At 38.0% G+C, this 25,435-nt stretch overlaps 1 protein-coding gene across 3 annotated transcripts in view; it reads left to right on the plus strand.

Moving 5' to 3' along the window:
* The window catches only part of EHBP1 (EH domain binding protein 1), a 251,880-nt gene that overhangs the window by 51,141 nt on the left and 175,304 nt on the right, over positions 1 to 25,435 (plus strand). For all 3 annotated transcript variants that reach the window (XM_088133990.1, XM_088133981.1, XM_088133985.1), the window contains exons 4-5: positions 2,223 to 2,318; positions 9,821 to 9,874. In XM_088133990.1, the coding sequence (XP_087990116.1) occupies positions 2,223 to 2,318; positions 9,821 to 9,874 (150 nt within the window). The remainder of the gene's footprint in view (positions 1 to 2,222; positions 2,319 to 9,820; positions 9,875 to 25,435) is intronic.

The following is a 25,435-nucleotide window of genomic DNA, read 5'->3' on the forward strand; positions in this document are numbered from 1 at the left end:
TTTGTTAGTTCAGCCACTTAATACAGACAGCACTCTGATGCTCCTAGCTTTCCTGGATTTTCAGATAGCAGGTAAAGTTGGTCTTGTTAAAAGTTTCACCATTCCTCAACTGTTAAGTGCTTGACAGGAGTAAGAATAGCTTTGCAGAGCATATTAGTTAACTTGATTTGAATAGGGGCATTCAGAGAGAATTTCTCAAATATTGAGAATTGTAGCACTAAGTTACTGTCTTCCATTTAAGTTCATGAATTATAGTAAAACGATGCTTAAAAACCTTGTATATTTTTATGTGATTAGGAAAATCTGCCTCCAGGTCTATAGATCAATGAACTTTTCTAAGGCCTTAGTCATCCTGCCAGTAATGCAAGCCTTTATGCAATGTAATTAGTTTTAACTAAATGCATTCTTGGAAGCAGGTCAAATGCAGGATCCGGTTGTATTGAGAAGATATTTGCGTCCCAAGATTTACTTAAATGTATAGTTTGGCATAAATATTTTATTATTATTTGTATTGTGATTGTTATTTAGATGTATATCCTATCTCTTGTACAAGACCTTGTACATAGTACTGCTTGCCCCCGCCCCTCCCCCCCCCCCCCCCCAGCAGTAACCCTGTGAGCTAGCTTGGGCTGAGACAGAGAATGACTGGCCCAAATAAGAATAGAATGGAATGATAGGAGAGAATATCTCAGTCTGGGTATCTGATTGAGTTGGAGCAAATTTGTGTTGGAGCAAATTTAACACAATTATATCAGTAGTTAAGAAAAGCAGTCTATATTTCTGTTGACAAATCATGTATCTTGTAAAAAGTTTAACTTGGTTCTCCCCCTTTCCCATTACAGTAAAAGTGAATTACAGAAGCTTCTTCTAGTTGCTTAACAGCCAAATGTTAGTAGTGGATGAAAACAGAAAATCTTCCATTTCCACCTTAATCTTATGTGTCCTGAAGTTCATGAAAAGTATCCTACTTGATCTGAGGACTTCCTTTAGTTTTCTACATTGTGCATATAGGGAGAGTGCCTCTAGAGATTGATGGGATTATATTTGTAATGAAAGGATAAATTATAGTTTATACATTGTTCTGACTTTTGGAGTATGACTTTGAGTCCTTGACCAGTACGTGGGTACCTCTTTACCAAAGCCAATTATAACATGTGAGTAAATTGCTCAAGTCAGATAAGTTCAAACCATGTTAAATCCATACATGTGCTAAAATGTTGATCAAATGTGGTAAGCATGAGAGACTTTCTGCACTTCTTCTATAGGGTAAAAGAGGGTAAAGATTTGTGACTGGTTCTGTTTATTTCAGTGCTATTCTACATTTGGAATCTTAATCCTATACATTCACCAATATTGCCTTCTGAAAAGTTCTCTCTATAAAATCCTTCTGCTTAGTCTATGCACTGAAAATATCTGCCAAAAGTCAGAAAATGCTTTATCCATGATATGGATGATGATATGATTGTACACAGTATGTTAGTAATCAGCTAGCAACAGTCATGTAATGTCATAATTAGATACTCCTATATTGTAGTCAGTAGACCAAAAATAAAATCATTTACTTTGCAGTTGTTTCTGATATACTCCAACATAAAAACTGCAAAGCAAAAGAACATGTTTTGTGCTTCTATATCTTGGTAATTGTACAGACAAAACTGTAAAGATAAAGCAACCCAGATTTTTAGCTGGATGTATCTTAATACATTTTTAAGAAAATTAGAGTTCCATCCAGCTGCCCTGTTTGATGATTTAATGATTTAGATACTGTAAAAACTAATCTAAAACTGGCCCGAGGCTGAGAAAATAATGCCTTCTTTCCTTCTCCAATTCTGAAATTCACCCCTCTCTTAAGAAAAAAGCCTGAGTAGCACTACTAAAGATTCTGTTCCAAACTTTCCAGAGCTCTGCTGTATTTTTCCTGAAAAGACCTGCAAGATAGATTTTGCAGGCTCAGCTTGTTCCAGCTAAGATCGCCAAGATACGTGTTTTCTGAATCTAATTCAGGAGTGTTTTGAGCTGGGCACCTTTTGGCTACTGGGAGAGAAGATGACAAAGTCCAAAAGGACATCTTCCTTTCTTGCTCTGATTGATATTAGATTTTTCTGCATCTTTGCTCCTTTGCATCTTTCTTTCATTCATTTTGCTCTTTGCATTAATCCCAGCTGTTATGTCTGCATGGATCAAGACTTTCCTCTTCCTCTCTCTCCCAATTCTTTCTTCAGGCTCATAGTTGGCAACCAGGAATAAAGAATCCCTACCGTGGGGTAGTAGTGTGGCCTGTTCCTGAAAACATTGAAATCACTGTGACACTTTTTAAGGTAAGGTGTTTTGTTTGACTTTGAATTGCCCAAATTTATGCATAGATGAATGATGAACAAGAACTCTGATAAGCATGTAAATATAATCTGATGCTATTTTCTAGCACTTATTTGTTAAGAACACAATCCTAACTCACCATATTTTTTAGAAGACTCTCCCATCACAGGAATTCACAACCTTTGGGGGATAATGGCTACACTTGGGTTTTGAATGCTGTACTGAGGGCAGCGCTATAAAAAGTAGATAGGATTTGGGTTTTGACTGCTGTTCAGGATCCTTGCTTTGATTTTAATCTAGTTGAAATGATTTAATTAGTTAAATATGTTTAATATAATTATGTTCCGAGAATGCAAAGGTTTTTCCTTTCAGTCACAGTAGAAATGATAACATGGTGGCAATCTTTGGAGAGCCTTTGAGGGCCACATCCAGGAAGGACTTATACGGTCTTCATTCTGGTCCTCTTGATATAAAAATTATTTTCAAATCAATATTGAGATATAGCCCTGACTCTACTGGCTTCAACAGAAAACAAATCCTCAGGCTGTAATCCTATGCGTGCTTATCTTTGAGCATGACCTGCTGAACTCAGTGGTGCTTACCCCTGAAGTGATACGTACTAAATTGGCCTGCGCATTCATTATTTCATGAGAAACACTAATCCTACACATATTTACTTAAAAGTACCTCCTACAGAGCCCAGTAGGAATTAGTTTCCTATTAATGATCATAGATGTATAGCTTTGGTTAATATCATAAGTTATTTAATAATACTTCTTGGTTCTCAGGAAATAACACAATACAGTATACAAACACAATAATCTAAAATACAAGGGCTTTATTCAACATCATCCTAAGCAAGCTTTTCTTAATCATTGCTGAACAAGAAGCCAGAGTCAGTTTTGCATGCAGGCTTGGCTTATTTGGCCAATACCTGTTCCTCTTTCCTCTGTATTTTAAGATGCTCTTAGCTTCCACCTTTGTGGCTTAATTAGAAACTTCAGATGGGTACAAAACCAGAACAGGAATAAGCCAAGAACTCAGACACAGAGCAAGACACCCTGATAGTTTAGCATGCTAAATTGTAGTTGCAAACTTTGACAATAAACCAGGGTTTTACATGCATTTTATTGCCCCTAAATAATGTAGCTTATTTATTGACATTGTCGGTGGCTCATTATAAATCAAAGTAAAGAAACCACATTAGGGCTTAGAGCTGTGAACTCAGTAAATAAGCTGTCAAGAAATTGCAGGATCACTTTTAGAGAATATACCACAAAAATTGTTCTGCTGTTAAAAAACACGTTTGACCTTCTTTTAAAAAACAAACCCATCAAGGTCTTATTTGAGCAGGATTGTTTCTACTGAGAATTATTTGGATTCAGAATAATAAATCTTACTATCTTGAAATTGGCAAAGAAATACTGTTTGTCTGCAGTATGTGTCAATTTACTTTACTACAAATTAGGTTCAACATCCTGGACAATAAAATCTGGTCCCCAGGTCTGTAAGGATAGCCTTAATACAGGCAGGAATGGCAACAAGAGAAGTTGAAAGGGTGTGTGTGTGTGTAGTTTTCAGTTTGGACTAAGTATAAATATCTGTGGTAAGAGGCTGTTAGGCATTGATAAAGCTATGCAACTTGGAAACTGTTTTGTTCCTGCTTCCATCTCTTTGAACCTGTAGTCTTACACCAAGGATTAGCAACCTGCAGACTGGGCTGCGTGCAACCCTAGTCCATTTTTGTGGCTTCGAAGGCCCTTGGAAATGAGTGTTGAAATTCAACAAACTGCTGATAAATGGATGTGCAAATTTCTGCTGGTTTCTGACAGTTATCAACACAGAAAAAGTGTTAATCCCTAACACAGGTACACAACTAATGGCAAAACACCATCCTCCCCAGTTCTGCCAATCCTACCAAACAACTGGAAATCCTATGCACCTCCACTTAGCTGATGGCGTTATGTCATTGCCCCACTGTGGCCTTGGCTACCCAAACCTTTAAAATGTATGGCCCTAAGCCACCAAAACATTGCTTGCTCCTGTATATAGGAAACCAGTGTATACACTGAGAGAGAATATGCTGAACATTTAAATTATTTATACAATTATATATTATATTTATGTTTACAGGTAGTTCTCATTTAGCGACTGCCTCGTACAGCGCCTGTTCGCAGTTACAGTGGTGATGAAAAAGTAGACCAGTCCCCACATTTACAACCTTTGCAGATCTGTAAAGCAAAGGAAAGCTGAATTAAAATCATAAAATGTTTCACTTAGCAACCACCTTGCTTAATGACTGAGTTGCCAGTGCCAGTTGTGGTCACTAAATGAGGATTACCTGTATTCTTATTTAGTGCATTTTCATGCTAGCTGAAGTGGTCTAGGTGGCTGACAAAATAAAAACTCAGAAGCATGATAAAGCAGAGCGTAAAAATATTTCAGAAATTAAACAGTTGCCAAACCCAACTAAAGTAAAGCTCGTAAGAGCATCCCTGGGTGATTTCTGCTTTTAGAATGGAAGAGACACACAGCCTAAAAGAATAAGAAAGAACTCTGTCTGGCATCAGAAAGATCTCAGTATAGGCACCCAGCAAGCCCAACTGGGAATGGCATTCCACATCCAGGGCAGCTCTACTTTGTTCTGAGTAGCTACCCGTGTTACTTCTTTTGAAAGAGGGCCTTTGAAAATGATTTAGGAACCAGCCAGCTATATGCGGAAGGGGGTGATATGTCATCTGACGTGATGTCAGGTGATTTCAGGCTCTAAATTGGACCTAAAGACATCCCAGAAGTTGGGACAGGCCATCAAATGGTACTGGTATATTATGATAATATTTTCCTGCCTGATTTTGAACATCTGTGAAAGCCAACCTTGATGTAAGACAGCAGGCTAGTACGGCAGTAATTTAATAAAGTAAGAAAGTATTTCTCTATCACCCAATAGCCAATCCCCTGGGTAGTTCACCGAAGAAAACTTGACACCTTAAAAGAGAAGGGCCTGATAAAAAGAGCCTTGTATGTTGGAATAGGGGCAGAATAACACTTAAGGGAAACCAGCAACAGCACACTTTCAAAAGTGCAGTTCTGTCAAGATTTGGGCATGTAGTTAATGATTGCTGAAAGAACATTTGTTTGTATTAACTTTTATGCTGACCTAATTCTTGCTCCCTTCTGCAGCTCCTAAAGGTCCTAGCCCTTAGTGAGAATTCCCTACTGGGATTCATAGTAATTGTCCATGCTCTGAGATCAGCAGCCCCATCTAATTTGAAGGACACCACATTGGAGAACATTGAGCAGAAGGTTGAGGATCACCTGTGTCATGTGGGGAAGAGAGGTGTCCCAGAGGGAAGGAAGAAAGATGTTTGCACTGCCATTTTGCATCAGGGCATGAAAGTATCTCTCCCAACAGAACCTGTTTGCACTGATTAAAAGCTGAAGGCCAGAGTTGTGCTCCTGGCTTTTATCTGTACTGGCAGTGGCTGATGACAGAATGCATTGCAGTCATACAGTCTGTATCGGAATCAGAGATAAAGGCCTGATTTTGTTTGCAAAGCAGCACTCTAAAATAGTCACGTAGGGAAAGAACAGGCACCAAGCTAGACAAGGCATGTGTTCTGGAAGTGATACGATTGCATTATCTCTGAATCTTTAAGTGGCTGTTGAAATGGCATTGCTGATAGGATTAAAGGTTACGTCTGGGCATCTGTGGCTAATGAGAATGTTAAGTATAGCCTCTTAGCAGTGGGCAGTGGATACTTGAACACTTGTTACTTAAAAGCATAGATAATCAGTCACTGGGCAGAGTATTTGTCTGAAACAGAAACATCGGAGGAAGTTGCTCATATTCTTTTGTATGAGAAGCCTCTACATGAATATGGTGGTCTGCCTTCTCTGCCTTCTCTGACCTTTTTCTCTCCAAATGGTATCTCTGGCTTTCTGTTTTATGATGGAGCTTCAGTGCCCTCCAAAATTTCACCAAAGAAAATAGGGCGATGCCTGTGATTGTGCAATGGGCAAAGTAAACACCTCAAGCTTAAATTATTTCCAGTTAAGAGGTTTTCATTGTATGAGGAATAGGCTGAAGGTTGCTTTTTTAAAGAAATGATAAAACCCCCTTGTTGACCTAACAAGTGGATTATGACATAAACATTTACGAATATAATCCATTTCAGCAAATGAATGAAGTATGATCCTGAGTTGGTGATGTGATGTAGTAGTAGGGAATTAACTTAGAGAAAAGATGTACAGTTACTCTCAGCTGTGGGTATGTGTTGTATGTATCTTTTACCCAATTGGCACCACTACAAATTGCAAAAATATGATTGAAACATAGAAATTGGTTATAAGATACGCAATCAGAAAGAAGTCTAAATAACAGTGTAAATGAACCAAGAGTTTGTATTACACAATACAAATATCTGAAAGGAAAATGCTTTTAAAGGAAAAATAAATAGAAAATAATAATGAACACAAAGAAAACTCTGTGCCACTCTTTCTTGTTATCTTAAAGGTGATAACTGGTTAAAACCTGCAGATTTCCCAATAAATGTGGGCCTGTAATTATACCTGTGTGTATATGTGTATGATATGTGTGTATGTGTGTGTATGTATATGCATGCCAAAAACTATACTGTAAAGATGAGCAGGACCAGGACAACACACAAAAGATTTAAGAGCTAGTGGTTAAAAATTTTTGAATTACCACTGCTCACTTTACCTGTAAAATAATATTGATAAAATTATTGTATTTTCTGTTTTCTGAGAGATATCCTACTGACAGATAGACAGAAAGACGATCACGAGCCCCTCTGCATAATTTCTTTCCACGTGGGCATATAGTTCCTCCCTCTAAGCTGATTTGCAGAGGATTCTTCAGAGGTCTTTGTGCTTTAGAGTAGCAATGTCTGCAGTTGTTTCCAGCTCCGGCCCAAAACTTTGTTTTCAATAGCTTCTGTTCTTATTGAACCCTTCATTTTTAGTTAATTTAGGAGCTTGTTTCTTCCTTATTTCTTTAGAATAACTTACCTAAATTGATATCCACACATTAAATTATGGATAAACTAAAAGTAGTTCTAAAGTTACAGTGTTTATACATGGTTTTATGTCTGCACATTAAAAACCAATCATGATGACATTACTAATTTCAAAGAATAACAGTATCTCAAGGTTATATAAAAAATGAAATAAATTTACTGTTTGCTAAAGCATAAGCTTCAAAGACACAAGATTACAACAATCATTAGATTAGATGTAGTTTGGAGTAGGCACCATCTAGCAAACCTTCAGTACCTAGGAACTTAATTCTTCAGTAACCTAGGTATTAAAATGCAGTTTGTAAAAGGATTAAAAAGTTGCATTGCTAAAGAGACTCATACACATCACCAATAGATATAGATCCCTTTTCTTAGAAAGGTATCTAAAACATAATTACAGTAACATATAAAGCCAACACAAAAACCATTTGGTTTATACGTTTTATAGTTCTTCTAAGCATGTATAATCATAAACAAGAAAAAAATAATGGAAACTAAACATCTTGAATAAAAATCCAATGAGATAGTGTGATTTTTTTTTTCAGGCATAGCGGGAAATGAGGAAGCCTTGGTAATCTAATGAATCCACATTGGGCTCCTGGAGAAGGGATGCATGTGTAAATGTTTTTTAAAATGTATGTAAGTGAAAATACAAGTGGAGATCATTAAATGGGATGATTCCATTAGAGTATAGGAAGAAAGAGACTTCTAAGGTAATGATAGATTGGTCTGGGATTTTAGCTTAAATGTCCCCAATGTCCAGATTCTAAACATTTTCAGAGACCTGACCCCTGGAGCGGGGGGGTGGGGGGGGATACCTTTCTTTGCCCTCTTTATTTGTGGAGATGGAACTAAAGTCAACTTGTTGCTATCTTTGGTGTCCCTTAGGTTTTAGAATCCCAACCAAACCTGCTCATAACATGTGTGGCTGATAGCATCTGTCTTTGATTTTGGACTAGGAAACTTCGTTTTTCCTTGATTAGCCAGTTAGCAAGGTGTCTAGATCAAGAATCAGCTTAATATCACAAATGAAATATCTTGTTCCTAAAACGTTTGATATCTCAAACAGTATTTGTTTGATTTGGTATCAAACATCATTTTAAGGTATAAATACAATTCTGATCTACATATGACAAGAGACTCACTCCATGGTGAGAACATGATTATCTTCTATACACACTGCATTCCTTCATGCTACCCTACATATCTCTCCTTAAAAAGATATCAGAGTCATATATTTACCACGGGAAGATGCTCTGGTTAGGAATAAAGCCATTGTCTGTGACAGTGAATGCAATTCTGGGCCACTCTTTTTCACTCTTCACATTTCACTCCACTCTATTTCAGGGTTAACAGTAGTCAGTTAAAAATAAACAAGGTAAAAAGTCTGTTAAAAATAATCATAACAGGAAAAATAAATATGCTCTAGATTTGTTTTAATGTTGTTACTGAGTTGTACTTTGGTCCCTCTGATGAGTGACCAATGACAGGAGGCGTATGAACCATCTCAACTTCCTGGATTATTCTTCAGCTTTCATTAGCCTTTAACAAAGACCAGGAGTTGTCCCTACTTGATGGCGGTTTTCAGAAGTTGGCACCAAAGCAATGGTGTGTGTGTGTGTGTGTGTGTGTGTGTAGTTAATCTATTACTCATGTTGATTCTGAACCTCAGTTTTGTCTTTTTATATGCTGATTTACATCATGGATATTCTTCAGTAATGCTGACATGTAACCTACAGATTTCTAAATAACTGGGAAGAAAAGTAAAAATAAATGTAACCTCTCAAAAGAAAGGGTCTTTAGAACTGCCAGAATAAAATAATAATAAATTAATAAAATGAATAATATAATAAAAAGCTACAATCTTTACACCTGTGTTCCATTTTCCATGTTTGAAAATCAATAAATTTTGGAAGGTTTTGCATATAGGTTTTTAAAAAAATGATTTGCAATCAAAGACCAAAAGAAGAGCAATAATACAATATAAAGCTGTAAGACAAGGTGAGAAATTAACATAATAGTGACAGACATTAAATGCTGGTCATCTTCTACATGAGGCATAAATAGCAGGAGCACTTAAACATGAGTGTAATTCAAATCCATCTTCTAAAGGGAATTGTAATTGAACAGAATCTGAAAACTTTCTGGAAATCTAGTGGATTGATCTGCTAGTAAAAAGCAGAGCACCTACATTTCAGTCTGGGATATTATGCTCCTAAACTTCCCTCCAACATGTACTCAGTGGTAAAGCAGTATGCTGTGCCAAGTTCACTCCTATGCAGTGCAGAGAGGATGATAAACAGAGAACGGGGTATAGTGGAAAGTCTGCTAAAGAGGCCCTCCTAATAATAGGTTGAGACCTTGGATCTGTCATCCTATAGATCAAAATCCAGGATTCATCTGTTTATCCTCTACCATGGGTTTCTTGGGTTCAAAAAGGAGTTTAACATTATATTTCTGCCTTTCAGGATCCCCACGCAGAGGAATTTGAAGACAAAGAGTGGACATTTGTTATAGAAAATGTAAGTGAGAAAATGGTGTTTTGCTTTTCATTTTAGTTTCACCTTGGAGCTATTTGCCATTTATCAGAATAGGAAACTCCTTTCTTCCCCCACTTGCAGGGAGATAAGAAAAAGGGACCAACCTGTTTGTACCTCCTTGTGCTTCTAACACAAATATGGTTGCTTTCCAAACTAACTCATTTACATTTAAGTAAATTGCTTTACTAGTCAATTGGCTTTACATAGATGCTGAACCACTACAAAGCCTTTTTTGTAACATGTAGAGTTAAAATGTAATATGTAACTGCATAAGATAACAATTTTGGTGTATTTTTATTGAAACATATGGCTTGCAATGAGATCAGTATATGTAGTTGTAGATAAAGCAAAACAATCACTGCAAAATGCAGAAACAACCCCTCCTCCTTTGACAGTATCTTCAAATAAAGTTTGAGAAAAGTTGGGAAATCCTTCTCAAGGTTGATAGTGCCACACAGTGGCCAGAGGAGAAATAATGGTTTAGGAAAAACTATTTAGAACATTGTTTTTCAAACTTGGCAACTTTAAGCTGTGTGGACTTCAAATCCCAGAATTCCCCAGCCAGCATGCTGGGTACATTGCAGTTCACACATCTTAAAGTTGCCAAGTTTAAATAGTGCTGGTTTAGAAGAATGGTTTAGGACAGTGATGGTGAACCTTTTGGGCTCAAAACTTTGGAAAATGCCTAACTTGACTCTGCCGGTGTGTAACCCCTCCCCCCAAACAAAAGAGAAACAATTCTTTACATATTCATTTATTTAAAAAAAATAAGTCCAATCATGTGTGGTGCTGTGTATTATATAAAGAAACATCAAATAATTACAAAAATGAAATACGAATAAAACAAACTGTTTCTTTCGTAATTCTTTGGAAGAGCTGGCTCTGCCAACTTGCATGGGGTGAGAAGGAATATAACTAACCCTGGGGGTGGCTAGTGCCTTGAAGATGCTCCCCAAGTCTAATAATTTCTAGTTAACATCAGTTCCTTAGAAGCTATTTATTTTTTATTTAGGAATCTTGTTTTATTTTAATGTATTTTAATTAATATTTATTCTATTTGAATTAATTTTATTCTTTTTACTGAAAACCGTTCATAGTCACTCTGCAGTGAGATGGGCAGCAAGAAATTTGAAATACAAATAAATAAATAAAACCTCAGAGAGAATAGTGGTTGTCAGGTGTTGATGAACACTGGCGTGTGACCCAAACATCATGGCGTGTCACCTTTGACACACATGTCATAGGTTTGCCATCACTGGTTTAGGAAAAACGTCCTTATTGGTTTGTATATGGTAATCTTTTAACCTGTCCATACAGAATTAATTTGTGTGTGCGCACGGGTGTGTATTCCATGATATCCCTACCTGTATTCATTTCTGCATCATTATATTTGCTGTCCCTTTATCAGGTTTTCTTCTGCTTGTTTGCATTTCAGGTTGAAGGGATAAGTTTATTTTCAAATTTAAAATCAGTCATTTTGGAAGTGACTAGGCCATTGTAAATGAATTTTAGAAATCATGCTGTAGAAAGCACCCTTTGCTAATATTTGTGATACCTATCCTTTGTTGTCAAGGGTTCATTGGTAAAAGGAGCAGTCGTAATGCCAACTTTTTTCCCCTTTTTTCCTTCATTCTGCTACTGATAATGTACCAAAATGGATGTACGGTGGTACCTCGGTTCACGAACTTAATTCGTTCCGCGACTCTGGTCGCGACCCGAATTGGTCGTGACCCGAATCAAATTTTCCCATTAGGTTCAATGTAAATACAGTTAATCCGTTCTGACCCCTCCGAATTTGGTCGCGACCCGATTTTGGTCACGTCCCGAATCAAATTTCCCCATAAGGTTCAATGTAAATACGGTTAATCCGTTCTGAACCATATGTATTTTTTTTTAAAACCACAAAAATATGAAACAAAGTACAGTACAGTACAGTACGAAGAGAGAGAACGCTAACCTTGCTCGAGGCGACTTCTGGCGTGGAGGACAGGAAGGCGGGTGGGGAGGCGGTTATTGCTTGGAGGGAGAGTCCCCCTCCCTACAGGAAGCCACGACCACGTGTCACGGCAGGGAAAATGGCCGTGGATCCTGTTCGTCACCCGATCCGGCGTTCACGAACGGAAGCAAAATTTTGCGAACGGAGCTGTTCGTGACCCGAATTGGTCGTGAACAGAAGCGTTCGTGACCCGAGGTACCACTGTACTCTCCTCTTATAACCCTCAGACCTATAGAAAACAATCAGGTCAAGGAGGAAATAGTTATTCTGATAGGTTGTATTTCCAGGAAGGGAAGTTTCATTTGGACTCCCTGTAATCTGAAGCTGTTCTTTGAATGAATATTCTTACCACTTTTTCCCACTGAGTATATTCATACATTCTGATCTCGAGGATTACAGCAGATACAAAATAAGCCCCTATGATTTGTACTGTTTTCATGTTTATATACCATTATTTAGCATTGCAAATGACTGTTGTAAATTTTGTCAGGGTCTCTTGAATATTTTTGTCTCAAAACTGTCTAAGGGTGAATCATCTACTCCTCTATGATCAGGTCTTTCATAGTATATAATCAGTCTTCGTTCTTCATCACTGATTGCATTAAATCTTTTTTTTTCTATTTCATTTGTTTCTCATCTTTCTTATATGATTCAGTACAGGAATATATTTTTAACAATTGTCACTTCTTCAGGATCCCTATCTGGATTGGGACCATAGTACTGGGGGGGGGGCAGTAAACTACGATAACAACAGAACTGTTTATCCAGCCTCTATCTTTTTCCCAATGAAAATTACCCCATGAAAACTGTTAAAAGCAGCATCTGGTTCCAGTTTTCAGTAGAAATATAACACAAAGCAATGTTTACTTCCCCTGTTCTCCCAAAAAGCTAGTTTTGGCCCTAATCTTGATTGGGGGCCTTCACTACAAGTCTGATTTTTAAAAAAAAAAAGTTAACCCCAATCAGATTAAAAAATGCAGTTAGTATTCTGTCTAGTTTGATCAAATAAACCTATGGAGATACTTTAACAGCTGTATTATGCATAGTAATGTAATACAACTAATGATATGTTAAAGCATCAGGCTAGAAACCGGGAGACCATGAGTTCTAGTCTTGCCTGAGGCACAAAGCCAGCTGAGTGACCTTGGGCTAGTCTTCTCTCTCAGCCCTAGGAAGCAGGCAAGGGCAAGCCACTTCTGAAATTTTGCCAAGAAAACTACAGGGACTTGTCCAGGCAGTTGCTAGGAGTCAGCAATGACTCAAAGCCCCCCCCCAATCAACAGGTCTTGGGTTTTTGTTTTTGTTTATATATATATATATATATAGAGAGAGAGAGAGAGAGAGAGAGAGACTATATAATCTCTAAATCTGTGCAAACAGAATGTATTTGTAAGTGTAGTCACCATCCTTTGTCTTGCTATGCTATCTCATGAGGGGTGGGAGAAGTGTGTTCCTGAGAGGCATGAGTGAAGAAGATCGGGAGTGTATGCCAAGAGTATGTATTTCCAGCAGGGCCACCCAAGGCATAAAGGTCATCCCAGCTGCTTAGCTAAAGGAAGCAGGCACCTATATTAGGAAACAGGAAGATGTTGGAGACAGAAGATCACTTTAGTGACAACAGCGAAGGCATCATTTTATACTGAGTGGGAGAAGGCAATGGTAACCACTCCAGTACTTTACCAAGAAAACCACATGGGCTGACAAGATAAAGTGTCCCTAATGATATAGTGCCATATGATTGGCCCCTAAGGTTGGACGGCACTCAGTATGCCACTGAGGAATTGCTGAGGATATTTGGGGTACTAATGGTGTTTATAATGCGGCTCAGTTAAAGCCTTTGGGACAGCTAGTTGCTGATGTTTCCATGCAGGAAGAGAAAACTTGAAATTGCAAAGACAGAATTACAGTGGGAATATGGAACAATAGAAGCTTGAACGTGGAAAAATTCAATCCAGTGAAAGATGTAATGAAATGCCTACAACTTGCACATCAGTGAATTGAAATAGCCTGGAATTGGACACTTTCAAAAAATTACACTGTTTACTACTCAGAAAATGAAAAACAAAGAAACGGTGTTACTTTTATGGGAAAGCTATAGTAAAGATGGCACCTGAATACAGTGCAGTCTGTGACCAAATGATATCAGTTAGACTTTGCAGACAACCCTTTAATATGACAGTTAAACTTCGTGTTTCAATGCTGTTGTGGAAGAAGAGGAAGTTCATGAGCTTAACGGTCAAGTTCACTCTGAAATTGTCAGAACACGCAAACAGGGTGTGCTGTTCATGTTTGGAGATTGAAATGCCAATGTTTAAAATAGTAAAGAGAAAAATGGAGTTGGACAGTGTGGCCAAAGAAACAGAAATAAAACAGGAGAACAACAGTTTCTGCCAATCCATTGATTTGTTGATTGGTAATACTGTCTTCAAACACCTTTATACATAGACATCACCATATGGAGTACTCAGAAGTCATCTTGACTATATTATAGGTACATGGAGCTGAAAGAGATGTGGCCAGGGGCTGACTATAGAACAGATCATGAAGTGCTGCTGTAAAATTTCCAAGTCAAGCTACAGTGGAAGAACAAAGCCAACTAGATTCCAGAATATGATCATGACCATATACCCATCATTTTCAAGGAGAACATCAGGATTTGCTTTTGGAGTTCTAAACTTCATTGATAGAGATCCAGATCATAGCCTTATATTTATTCTTGTGTCACTGTAAACCGCTCAGAGCGCTCTTGAGTGAGATGGGTGGTAACTAAATTGGAAACATACATACATACATACATAAGGAAAGAGAAATACCAGATGTTCAATGTGGCTTTTAGAAAAGCCAAGGAATAAGAGACAGTATTGCTGATGCAGGCTGAGAAAGCCATAGAATACCAAAAAGAATATGTGTTTCATTGAGTATAGAAAGGCCTTGATTATGTCCACCATATCAAGCTGCGGAATGTCCTTAGAAAAATGTAGTCCTAGAGCATCTCATTGTCCTCATGCAAAACCTATACACAGTTCAGGAAGCCACAGTTTGGATAGAACATGGCAAAACAGACTGCCTCCAGGATGGCAAAAGAGTGAGACGAGGCTGTATATTTTCTCCTTACAGGTAGTCCTCGGTTAACAACCATTTGTTTAATGACAATTTGAAGTTACAACCACACTGAATGAGGAGACTTACAGCCAATCCTCAAAGTTGCAGTCATCATGTAATCGCAATTCAGGTGTTTGGCAACAGGCTCGCAATTACAATGTTGCAGCATCCTGCATCCAGCCATTTGCAACCTTCACTGCCGGCTTCTGACAAGCAAAATCTATGGGAAGTCGCAGATGGCAATCACATGATGTCACACCTAACAACCACACGGGATTCGGCTAACAACTGCAACTGGAACTACCAAAACTGCCATCATGAGTCAGCATAGTCATGTGATGTCATGTTTTACTGTCCCTTACAGTTGTTAACCGAGGACTGCCTGTATCAACATATATGCTGAATGTATATTGAGGGAGACTGGATCGGAAGAAAATGAACATGGTTTTAAAACTGGAGGAAGAAATATCAATTACCTGCACTATGCTGATGATGCTATTCTGATAGCTGAAAGTGCAAATTCTAGTAATGAAAGCCAAGGAGCACAGTGAAAAAATGGGACTACAATTAAACATAAAGAAGGACCGAGCTAATGGCAACAGGTACAGGAATCAGCCTTAGAACTGAAAATGAAGATATTGAAGTGGTGGATAGCTTCTCCCTTTTAGGATGGACTATGGACAGTAAGGGAACCAGTTTGGTGTAGTGGTTAAGGCGCCAGGCTAGAAAGCAGGATATTGTGAGTTCTAGTCCCACCTTAGGTATGAAAGCCGGATGGGTGACTTTGGGCCAGTCACTCTCTCTCGGCCCAGCTCACCTCACAGGGTTGTTGTTGTGGGGAAAATAGGAGGAGGAAGGAATATTAGGTATGTTCACTGCCTTGAGTTATTTATAAAAATAACGAAGGCGGGAAAAAAAATCATTCATATGAATTTAATACATTTAGAGTAGGAACTTGTAGTTCAGACATGCCTTCCAAACTAATTCCCCTGTCAGATTCTGCTGTATGTAATTATGTGAACTGTGACTGGTTGCCTGTGTAAATTACCCTAAGTTGTCTGTTCTAGATATAATTCAGAATTAAATGTTGCTTTGTCAGCCATCACATTCTTGTTCTGATTTGAATTTAATAGAAAATCAGGAAAGTGTATAAGGTTTTTTTTAACACAGCATTTGCTTACTGTATATTAAATGTTTAGCATTTTGTTCTTGTTCAGAAATCTTAGAGCTTAGGTATTCAGAGCAAATCTTTTTAGGATTGGCGGATTTGGGGTTTTGGGATTTTTTAAGAGGGGAGTGTCAAAAAGTATTCCTTTGTATGTTGCAATGGCTGGATTTGATCCTTCACATATATATTTTCTTTCTTCCTAAATTTGGTGAGTGGGCAGAAAATGCAAAGCATGCCAATCCAGAGATGTCAATCCGTTTCCCCTGAACTTGGAGAAATTGATTGCTGGGCTGAGCAGATGCTGCATATGCTTTCCTAGACAATGTTGCAATTCGTCTGGATTCTGAATTCCAGTAAAACCCTTAAATTCCTGGGTAAAGTAAGTGGGTCATGACAAACGGAGATGAATCAAACAACAGAAATATCTACATTGCATTGATGCTTTATGGCAGAAGTTGTTCTGATTCTTGCCATCCTCCAGTGCTTACTTAAATTTAATTAATCATTAAATTAAAGCTATCAGACTTCAAGAAGCACCTCTCTGCAGTATTTGAGCATAAACATAGCTCATGGTAAAAAGATGCTGTGCATTTGATGCTTTCACTCACTCAGGAAAACACACTTTTTCTCTAGAGAGTATGTTAAATTAATAGGAGCATAATAACGAAGTCCTAGCAAAAGTAGTATTGACACCTGCCATGCCATTTTACATTTAATTCTTCAAATTTATCTTGCACCCTTTTTTACTGGGCATCAGAAACAATGCAAAATTAATGTAAAACTAAAACCTATCATTAAAATATCATTGTGAAGCAATCATTATACCATCAAAAGACCCAAAGAGTAAAATCATTCCATGTAACATTAGAGAACAAAAATAGTAATTCAATATTAGGAGCTTCATACTATGGAACTGCTTTTATTGCCCTTCAGAAGCAAAGCAAGGAGGAAAGTAATTTCTCTTCCTTCAGAGGTCTACAGTTGAGGTGATGCCACTACTAAAAAAGCCCTATGGCTACCAACCAGATGAACTCAAAATTTGTTTTCATCCTGACCCTACCTACTACTTTTTAGTGTAGTCATTCAGCCATTGGCTCAGAAAAAAATGTACTCTCTTCCTTTAAATAAATTAACATTTGCAGAAGATAAGGTGGATGCAAAATTTGGGTAGAGATGTGCCTCCTCAGACTTTACAGCTTTAGCTGTCACGTAGCTAAAATAGTTCTGTCAAGCCGACAAACTGAATACATATGCGGGATTTTTTTTTTTAATGGTTTAATTGTGCATGTGTAAGACACTTAAGACACTTAAGTTTAACATTAAGAAAACTGCAAAAGAATTCTACTGTGTGATAACTATACCAATATTCTAAAATGTCTTTGAAAGATGGTGGATGTAATCTCAGAACTACTGATTGTAACCCCTGACTGCAATCTGTGATGGAGCACCCACAACTTCTGGGAGCAAGCTGTTCCACTGCTTAATAGCTTAATAGCTCTCAGGGTCAGGAAATTCTTGTCCTACCCTCAGACACTATGGAGAATAAATCCCCACTCTCTCCATCACTGGAGCTTTGCAAAGAAATGTTGGTCAAGCATCTGTTTAGGAAGGTCTGGAGGTTCCTCCCACCGGAGGTTGGACTAGAAGCCCTCCCAGACCCCTTCCAGCCTTAAGATTCTGTGAAAGGCAGGAAAGCTGAAAAGGCCCAGAAATGTCCTTCATTTTAAAAACACTCCCCCCACCACAGCATAGCATTTACATTGAAATGAGTGTGATGACACACAATTTCTGCAATTATTCCTGATTCTCAGTGGTAAAATACAATCTGCCTTCCAAATTGCCAGACCCAATTTGTTTAGATATTTTTTTCAGTCTCGCTTCCTGCTAGTTGCCTTCCAATCTCGTTTCCCATAGAGGAGAGGGTATTGGGTGAGATAGCCGACCAGAGTTGGTATCAATGATAGTTTTTGCCAGCTGGAAAGAGGAAACTGCTAAATGGAGACAGAGTTCTGGAAACAAACCTCTAATACTACATTAGGCATGTTTAAAACCAGCAGTGTATTTCAGCAATTCTTAGCATATGTTTATTCATAGAAAATCAGCAGTAAAATATACTTGCCAGAACATGCCTGAGACTTGAATCTCCATGAGGTCTTTTTCTCTTTCCAACATCAAATATCAAAACAGAGTCCTGGTAATTGTTTTACAGTGGGGTTCTAATCATTCTCCAGATGTAAGCTGAGCTGTCTAATGCTCCTTTTAATAAAAAAGTATGTTCTTAAAAAAAAAGATGGTTCAATTTGCCATATTCTTTTGCATGTGTATATGATGTCTCCTTTTGATAGTGAGCACATTTTTGTATTTAAAATGCTGCTTGCTGGGATAGCATTATGTTAGACAAATCTCATTTCACTGTGGGCGCCTGGGGGGACAATGGCCAGACGTAGTTGCAACCACATACTGTCTGATTTTCAGCAAAGGGGACAGTACGAAACCCTGTAAAAAAAGGAAGAAAACAAAATGCCAATACATAGTCATTAAATGGGAGGGGGAGAGGATTTGACAGATGGTGGCTCCCTTATGAGAGGGTTTAAGATTTCATTTAAGATACTGCCTCTAAGGTAGTGTTTTGCATAACATTTGGATCAAAAGTGTTACGAACTGCACTAAAATATTTATGGGGAAGTAAAGCTGATACAAGTAAAATACTTGCTTTTGATGCTAATTTTCTACTGTATACATAATCATAGACTAAGAGCTGGTCTGCATCTTTGGAGCTGGGGTTGATAAGCATCATCACACCTGCACTGAGTAGTTGAAGTCTTTTCCACTGTTGAGCTTGGTGTTTTTAAGACTTGTTGTTTATCATGGTTATTACTTGGTTTGGATGTGGTTGTATAAGCAGGGCATATCTGTTGGTTGCTGCCCATGATATCATGTGAGAAAAAGGACTCGTGTGTGTCCCTTGAGTCTTTAACAAGTGAATGCATTTTTCAAAGTAAATTTCTGACAATTTTAAAACCTTTTTAGAGGTTTTTCCTTTCTCGTGAGAATTCTTTTGTCTGTTCCTTCACAGTTTGGAGAGAAATTGAAACTCTGCTGCATCTGTCATCTAACGCTTAATAATGTTTACCTTGTCTACCTCTATTTTTCATTTAAGTCAAAGGCATGCCTTTTCTGACTTATTTTGACATAATGATAAAATGATGGCTTATCCCTGGGCTCGTGGCTTCTCCTCTCCCCTAGCATGGATCAGAATCTTTTGCTTCCGTTTTCAGTTTACCACGTATCTAAATTTTAAACTGGTTATTCTTAATTGTGATTTAACTGATTCAGCTTCATTGATAATTGTTTGGTGTTGGCCTACGACCAGCTTCATGAAGCACATTGATCCAGGTTCACAGTGGCCCAGACATAACTCTAAACCAAGGTTATTTAAAAATAGTGATTGGCTGAAGTAATCAGCATACTCTTATTAGCACTTTTGGAAGGCATTCTCCAAAGACCATATTTATCTTTGCAGGACAGGGACAAAACTAGCAAAGCTCCAGCACTCTCAGAAGGAGGCAGACTTATCTCTATGGAGGCTTTTTTAAAAGCCCAAAATAGAAAAAAAAGCTAGATTGTTCTACATGGTATCATTCCTAAGAGTATTTGCAGGAGTGGGGGAAGGGGATGGAAGGAATCTTTTCCCTCCTAAGAAACAATGCCGTATCTTAATATGACATTATCGCTGGGGCACGCTGACCACATTTTCAAAGAGAACTGTGACCAGGTAGTTGACCTCACAGGAGTTCCTAAAAGTCCCACTAAGAGGAAATACTTTTTGTCCAATCCTGAAAAGCTACATTCTGATTTTGTCAGTTGCAGTAGACAAGATCAAAATACCAAGGGTGTGTGTGTGCGCACGCACGCATGTCTGGCCCAAGCTACTCTAAATGTGCCTTCTGCTTCCAAAGCTAGAGTATACCTTGTGTATAATAGCATGATGGTAGTGATGATGATGCTATCACTCTGTTTTACACCATTTAACTTAATCTGTTATTATATTTGATATTACCATTCATAGCTACATATATTAAATAAATTACAGAATTTTGCTTAAATGTGTGGATGGTGCACTTGCTTGGGACATTTAGGTAGTGGTTTCCCTTCATCCAGGTTCAGAAACATGGTTTTGGGGACCTGCAAATAAATATTCATATAGCTGAACTCTCCTCATATCCCAAGGTTAATAATTTTCTTAAGGAACCTATTTGTTTTGCCAACTCCAAAACAGTTTCCAGATCATTCATCATATTTTCCATTGAAATAGTGGTTGGGAGACATGTTCTTCTTGTTTCCTTGTATCTATCCTTTTGAGTCAAAATGCTTGGTTTGAGTTTCTCCAGGGCTTTCATCTTAATGGTACTTTGCATTTAGAGGTAGTGTGAGAGATTCCATTTTGTTTTTCATAGAATGTTGAGAATGTTTTAGGGAAGCTACTTGGTTTCAGGACACATACAGTGGTACCTCGAGTCACGAACGCTTCTGTTCACGAACAATTCGGGTCACGAACAGCACCGTTCGCATAATTTTGCTTCCGTTCGCGAACTCCGCATCGGGTGACAAACAGGATCCGCGGCCATTTTTCCTGCTGTGACACGTGGTCGTGGCTTCCGGTAGGGAGGGGGACTCTCCCTCCAAGCAATAACCGCCTCCCCACCCGCCTTCCTGTCCTCCACGCCAGAAGTCGCCTCAAGCAAGGTTAGTGTTCTCTCTCTTCATACTGTACTGTACTGTACTTTGTGTCATTTGTTTGTGGTTTTAAAAAAAATGCATATGGTTCAGAACGGATTAACCGTATTTACATTGAACCTTATGGGAAAATTTGATTCGGGTCACAACCAATTCGGGTCACGACCAGAGTTGCGGAATGAATTAAGTTCGTGACCCAAGGTACCACTGTACTTCTAAACATTGAACAGAATTATAATCATGATACCAAACCATTATTTTCCAAAATGCCTTTTAATATAAATTATTCACCTTGGTGATATATTGACTTTTTAAACTCCTTTTTCTTGTTGGTATTTCCCAGCCTGATTTTCTTTAATCACCATTTTTGGAAGAGGGTAAAAATATAGTTAATTTGAAAATTTGTTTACATCAAGACTGCTGATAATCATCCAGCTCTTCTCACATAGCATCTTTGATTCCAAAAGCTGATGGAAATGGCCTCTGACATTGGGCTTTTGATCCATAGATTTTGAATAAAGTGTTGCTGAACTGCATATATGTCAAATGCAAAACTCACATAAGAAATATTGTGGTGACACATTTTCATACTTTCACCCCTTTTACTCAGTGTTTTACATTTTATTATAGGAAGTCATGTATAATGTAATACATTCTCATCCCAGGAGCAGAAAATATAATCCCAGTTGTTCATTGAATAAAAATAAATCATTATGTTAAACAAAAGTTTTTGCACTGGTCTTGTACCAATATGAGTTTGCTTATTAGGTGCCTTTAATCACATTATTAAACTGGGCATTTCATAAATACTCATGAGTAATCTCTAGCACTGGTCATCTGAAAGAAACCTTAACATTGAACTGAAAATTTTCTTTGGGGGGCAGGGGTAGCTTTTGCCAAGAACTTGTACAGCTAGTCATATAAATCACAAACCAAAGACAGCAAAAACTTGAAACACAAAGACACAGATGATTCCCAATGTTATCCTAAAGGTCATTAGTCACAGCAATCATATCATTGGAAGAGGCCGTTTATGTTGTCAAGTGCAATCCCCTGCTTTTTGTTTAAAGTAGGAGGTAACTGTAAACTCCTTCCCTAATACTGTCAAGAAAACGTAATGCAGTCATTGGCTGTCAAATTCAACTTCAGGGTGTCTTTATTGTTTATTCCATCAATCCCACTAAATACATTTTTGCAAAGCTGTTTAATACATGTTTCATAATAGTAAAGCTTCTCTTACAAGCTTTTTGATTTTAGAGTATACAAATCAAAGTAGAGCTCTTTTATTAAACACTTGTAAAATGGAAATAAAGCTCTCTCTGAGTACCTGTACATTTATGGCCAAAAGTTTACTTACTCCTTTGTATAAAAGGGAAGAGATAAACAATCTTGCACCATGCATAATACTAGGAAACTCCTTGACTTCTGGAGCAGAAACATATTGCTTTTTATCCTTTTTAATTTTCTTTGGTACTGCCCATTTTGGTTCTACCTGCTTCTTTGGTGTCAAACTGTTCTCCTTGCTTTTATTTATATTTCAGTTTCACATAACATCTTTGATTATCTTTTTCTCTGCTATACTTTTCTGTTACTGTGCTCCCTTCAATTTCTTTCTTCAATAGATTTCTCCAAAGAAGCATTAAGATACAGCAGAACATCAGCTACCAAAATCTCTTTAGGGATAGCTTCAATTATGTAGAGTATAAATAGCAATCAAGCTAATCAATGCCTCCCATTAAAAAAAAAGTCAACTCGGACATAAACCTTTTACCAAATACTGTATATCAGAAGCTGGCAGCACCCAGACTGACATTGTCTGGGTTCAGGAGCTCAGCAGGGTCAGGATTAGTTCCTACTTGAATGGGAGGCTTCCATGGAATATCAGAGCTCAACTAGGAAGTCAGAAAAGCATCCCAGAAAAAGGAATAATAAAGTTGTTCTGTACAGGACATGTCTGTAAAGAAAACAAACTGGATGTCTCTAGGAAGTCACCAGGAGTCAAGCTTGAGTTGAAGGAGACTTTTACCTTAATTAATTGTGTTTGCATTAATTCCCAGAACAGTCGCTGTTGTCTCCAAAACAATGGGGAGCGTAGTGCAGTAGACGTTCCCCTTCCTTTTGCTAAATTAGTTGTGCTTTGCTTCTTTTAATGGGTGGGAATGGGGATGGAATAGAGATGATCTCATTAAAATGCAGACCTATCTTTTGAGGAATTTGTCCAAGTCACAATGGGTTGAAAACATATTGAGCAAAGGGAACTTTATTCAGGTTGTCCTGATTTTTGAATTTTCTTCCATTGTGTCACTTGATTTCTGCAGTTATGGGAAGCCAGTTTCTGAAATGTAACAAATTCATGATGTGTTTCTCTTAGATTGTACCTGTAGCTGTTGTCAGAACAAGGATTTTGATCTGAAGATACATTACTTTAGGAGAGAAGCACGCATGTTGCCTTGAGCCCCTGGAGACAAACCATAGAAATGTAAAAATACTAGCTTTGATACAAAACATTCATTTTGTATTTGGAATAGCCTTTGCTTCCTGGTCATGGCTAAGTGATTTCAGGATACTGGAGGATGATGCATCCCATGGGTGATAGGTGCCCATCCTTGCTATAACTAAATTGACATGTGTGCAGTCACCCCTGCCAGAATGACTATCATCGTCGTCATCATCATTTCCTCCTAAAGTTCATTTTGGATTGAGGCAGTAAATAAATCACGTACTATACATTAGATTCAAGATGATGGGTTATGGAGAGTAAATGCCAGGTTTCACTTTGATGGCAAGATGTTCATAGGATGGTATCTGTGCAGCAGTACCCCAGGTTACAATGATAATCTCCTGCAAAGAGGACTTTTCTGCAGAGTGAATGTCTTTCCGTAGATTTCCTAAAAAACCTATAATAGCTTATAGAGGTATACTAGGTTAGTTGATTTTTCTTTGCCCAAGCTTTTTGACAGCAGAAAAGGTCTACAGGTTTTTAGAGCAAACCATCCTGGTCTTGGCTCTTTGAAGGAGGAGAGTTGATTTGCCTTATCTCATAACATGCTTCTGATTGTCAAGAAGGCCATACTCCTGCCGCAGCCCTCTGGTAAACCGGCTGACCCAGTGAAGTCATCCAGTCCTACAGTGCTGTGAAGGTGTTGTGGGGCCCATATGAGAACAGGCAGGAGGGGGAGAGGAAACCCCAGCCCACTTCCTTATTCATTGGCAAGGTAATTCATGCCTTCAGCAACAGTCGCTCTGCAGTGAGATGGGCAGTGACAAATTTGAAATATAAATAAATAAATAAAATAAAAAACAAACTGTACTTAACTGAAGCAATGGCTTAAAGAGTTAGCGAGAAAGGATTTACCTTTGTGAAAGCCAAGTCAACTTTTGTTCAGGAAGACTTATTCTTGATCCTTTTCAGTAATACTGCATTCCAATTATTTTTCTGGACTAGGTGGTAATACACCTGCCTTATTCATGCTAATTTATGGCATCTCTTTTGTAGATATAATTTTACAGCAGTGGGATCAGGAACAAGCTGTGAGCAAACTTACATTTCCTCTTACGATCACATTCTGCCCAATTTCTGCCCCTTTCGTACATGGGTAGACTCACTCTGGATTCCAACATAGTAAGCCATGCTTTGCTTTGTTACAGTTTCTTGGAAAAAAATTAAAATTGGCTGAGTTCACACAATATGCTAAGCCAAAACAATAACAGCCAAAAACTGCTTTTACTACAGTTTCCAAACGAAATATCAAAATTTTGAAAGGAGTTAGAATTTCCCCCTCACCATGCCATAAACTAACATTAGAGCAACTAATGATGAGGAGAAAAAATAGTGGACTGTAATATTATCTACAATAGCCATTATATTTTGTTCAATAATAGCCTTCCCCCCAATTTTAAAATACCTAAACACGACAGTTCTGACCATTTCACTAGCTTTACATTGTTCATAGGCAATGATTTTCTGCCGGTAATTATATAAAATGGGTATTATTGAACTCACCATGCTTTGTAGAGGAAGGCAAAAATAACATTAGCCAAGGAATGCAAGAGCCATTAGTGTATAAGCGAGACAGTAAATGACAACTTAGCCCTGGGAAAGGTGAAAATGTGACAAGGGGTCAAAATAACCCCACTTCAATTCTTACGATATAAGAAGGGACAAAGAGAAAGGCTTTCAAAATTCTGTTATTATACCCTATAACAGTGGTTCTCCAGGAGTCTTGCAGTACCTTTTACCTGACCTGGCCTACCTTGGAAGGCTGGCGTGCACTAGCAAAGGAATGCCATTTCAAGCTTGTGGGATTTCCTTTTCAGTCAGAGATTTTCCTTTTGTTACCACTCACCGGAGCTGCTCAGAATCACATGTTTATATCTAGAAATAATGTAATCCTTTGAGCATCTGATAAGGATCAGAACTAAGATGAGTTTATAATCCTTCCATAGGTAGGTAAGTAGGTAGATAGGTTGGTTGATTGATTGACTGATTGACTGATTGATTGTTTATTGGCTCTCCAAAGTGTTCCTCATTTTAGCAATA

This window comes from Python bivittatus, unplaced genomic scaffold, assembly GCF_059951505.1.
Source record: "Python bivittatus isolate LINGU-HERP-01145 unplaced genomic scaffold, Pbiv_v1 ctg000020_np1212, whole genome shotgun sequence".
NCBI lineage: Eukaryota > Metazoa > Chordata > Lepidosauria > Squamata > Pythonidae > Python > Python bivittatus.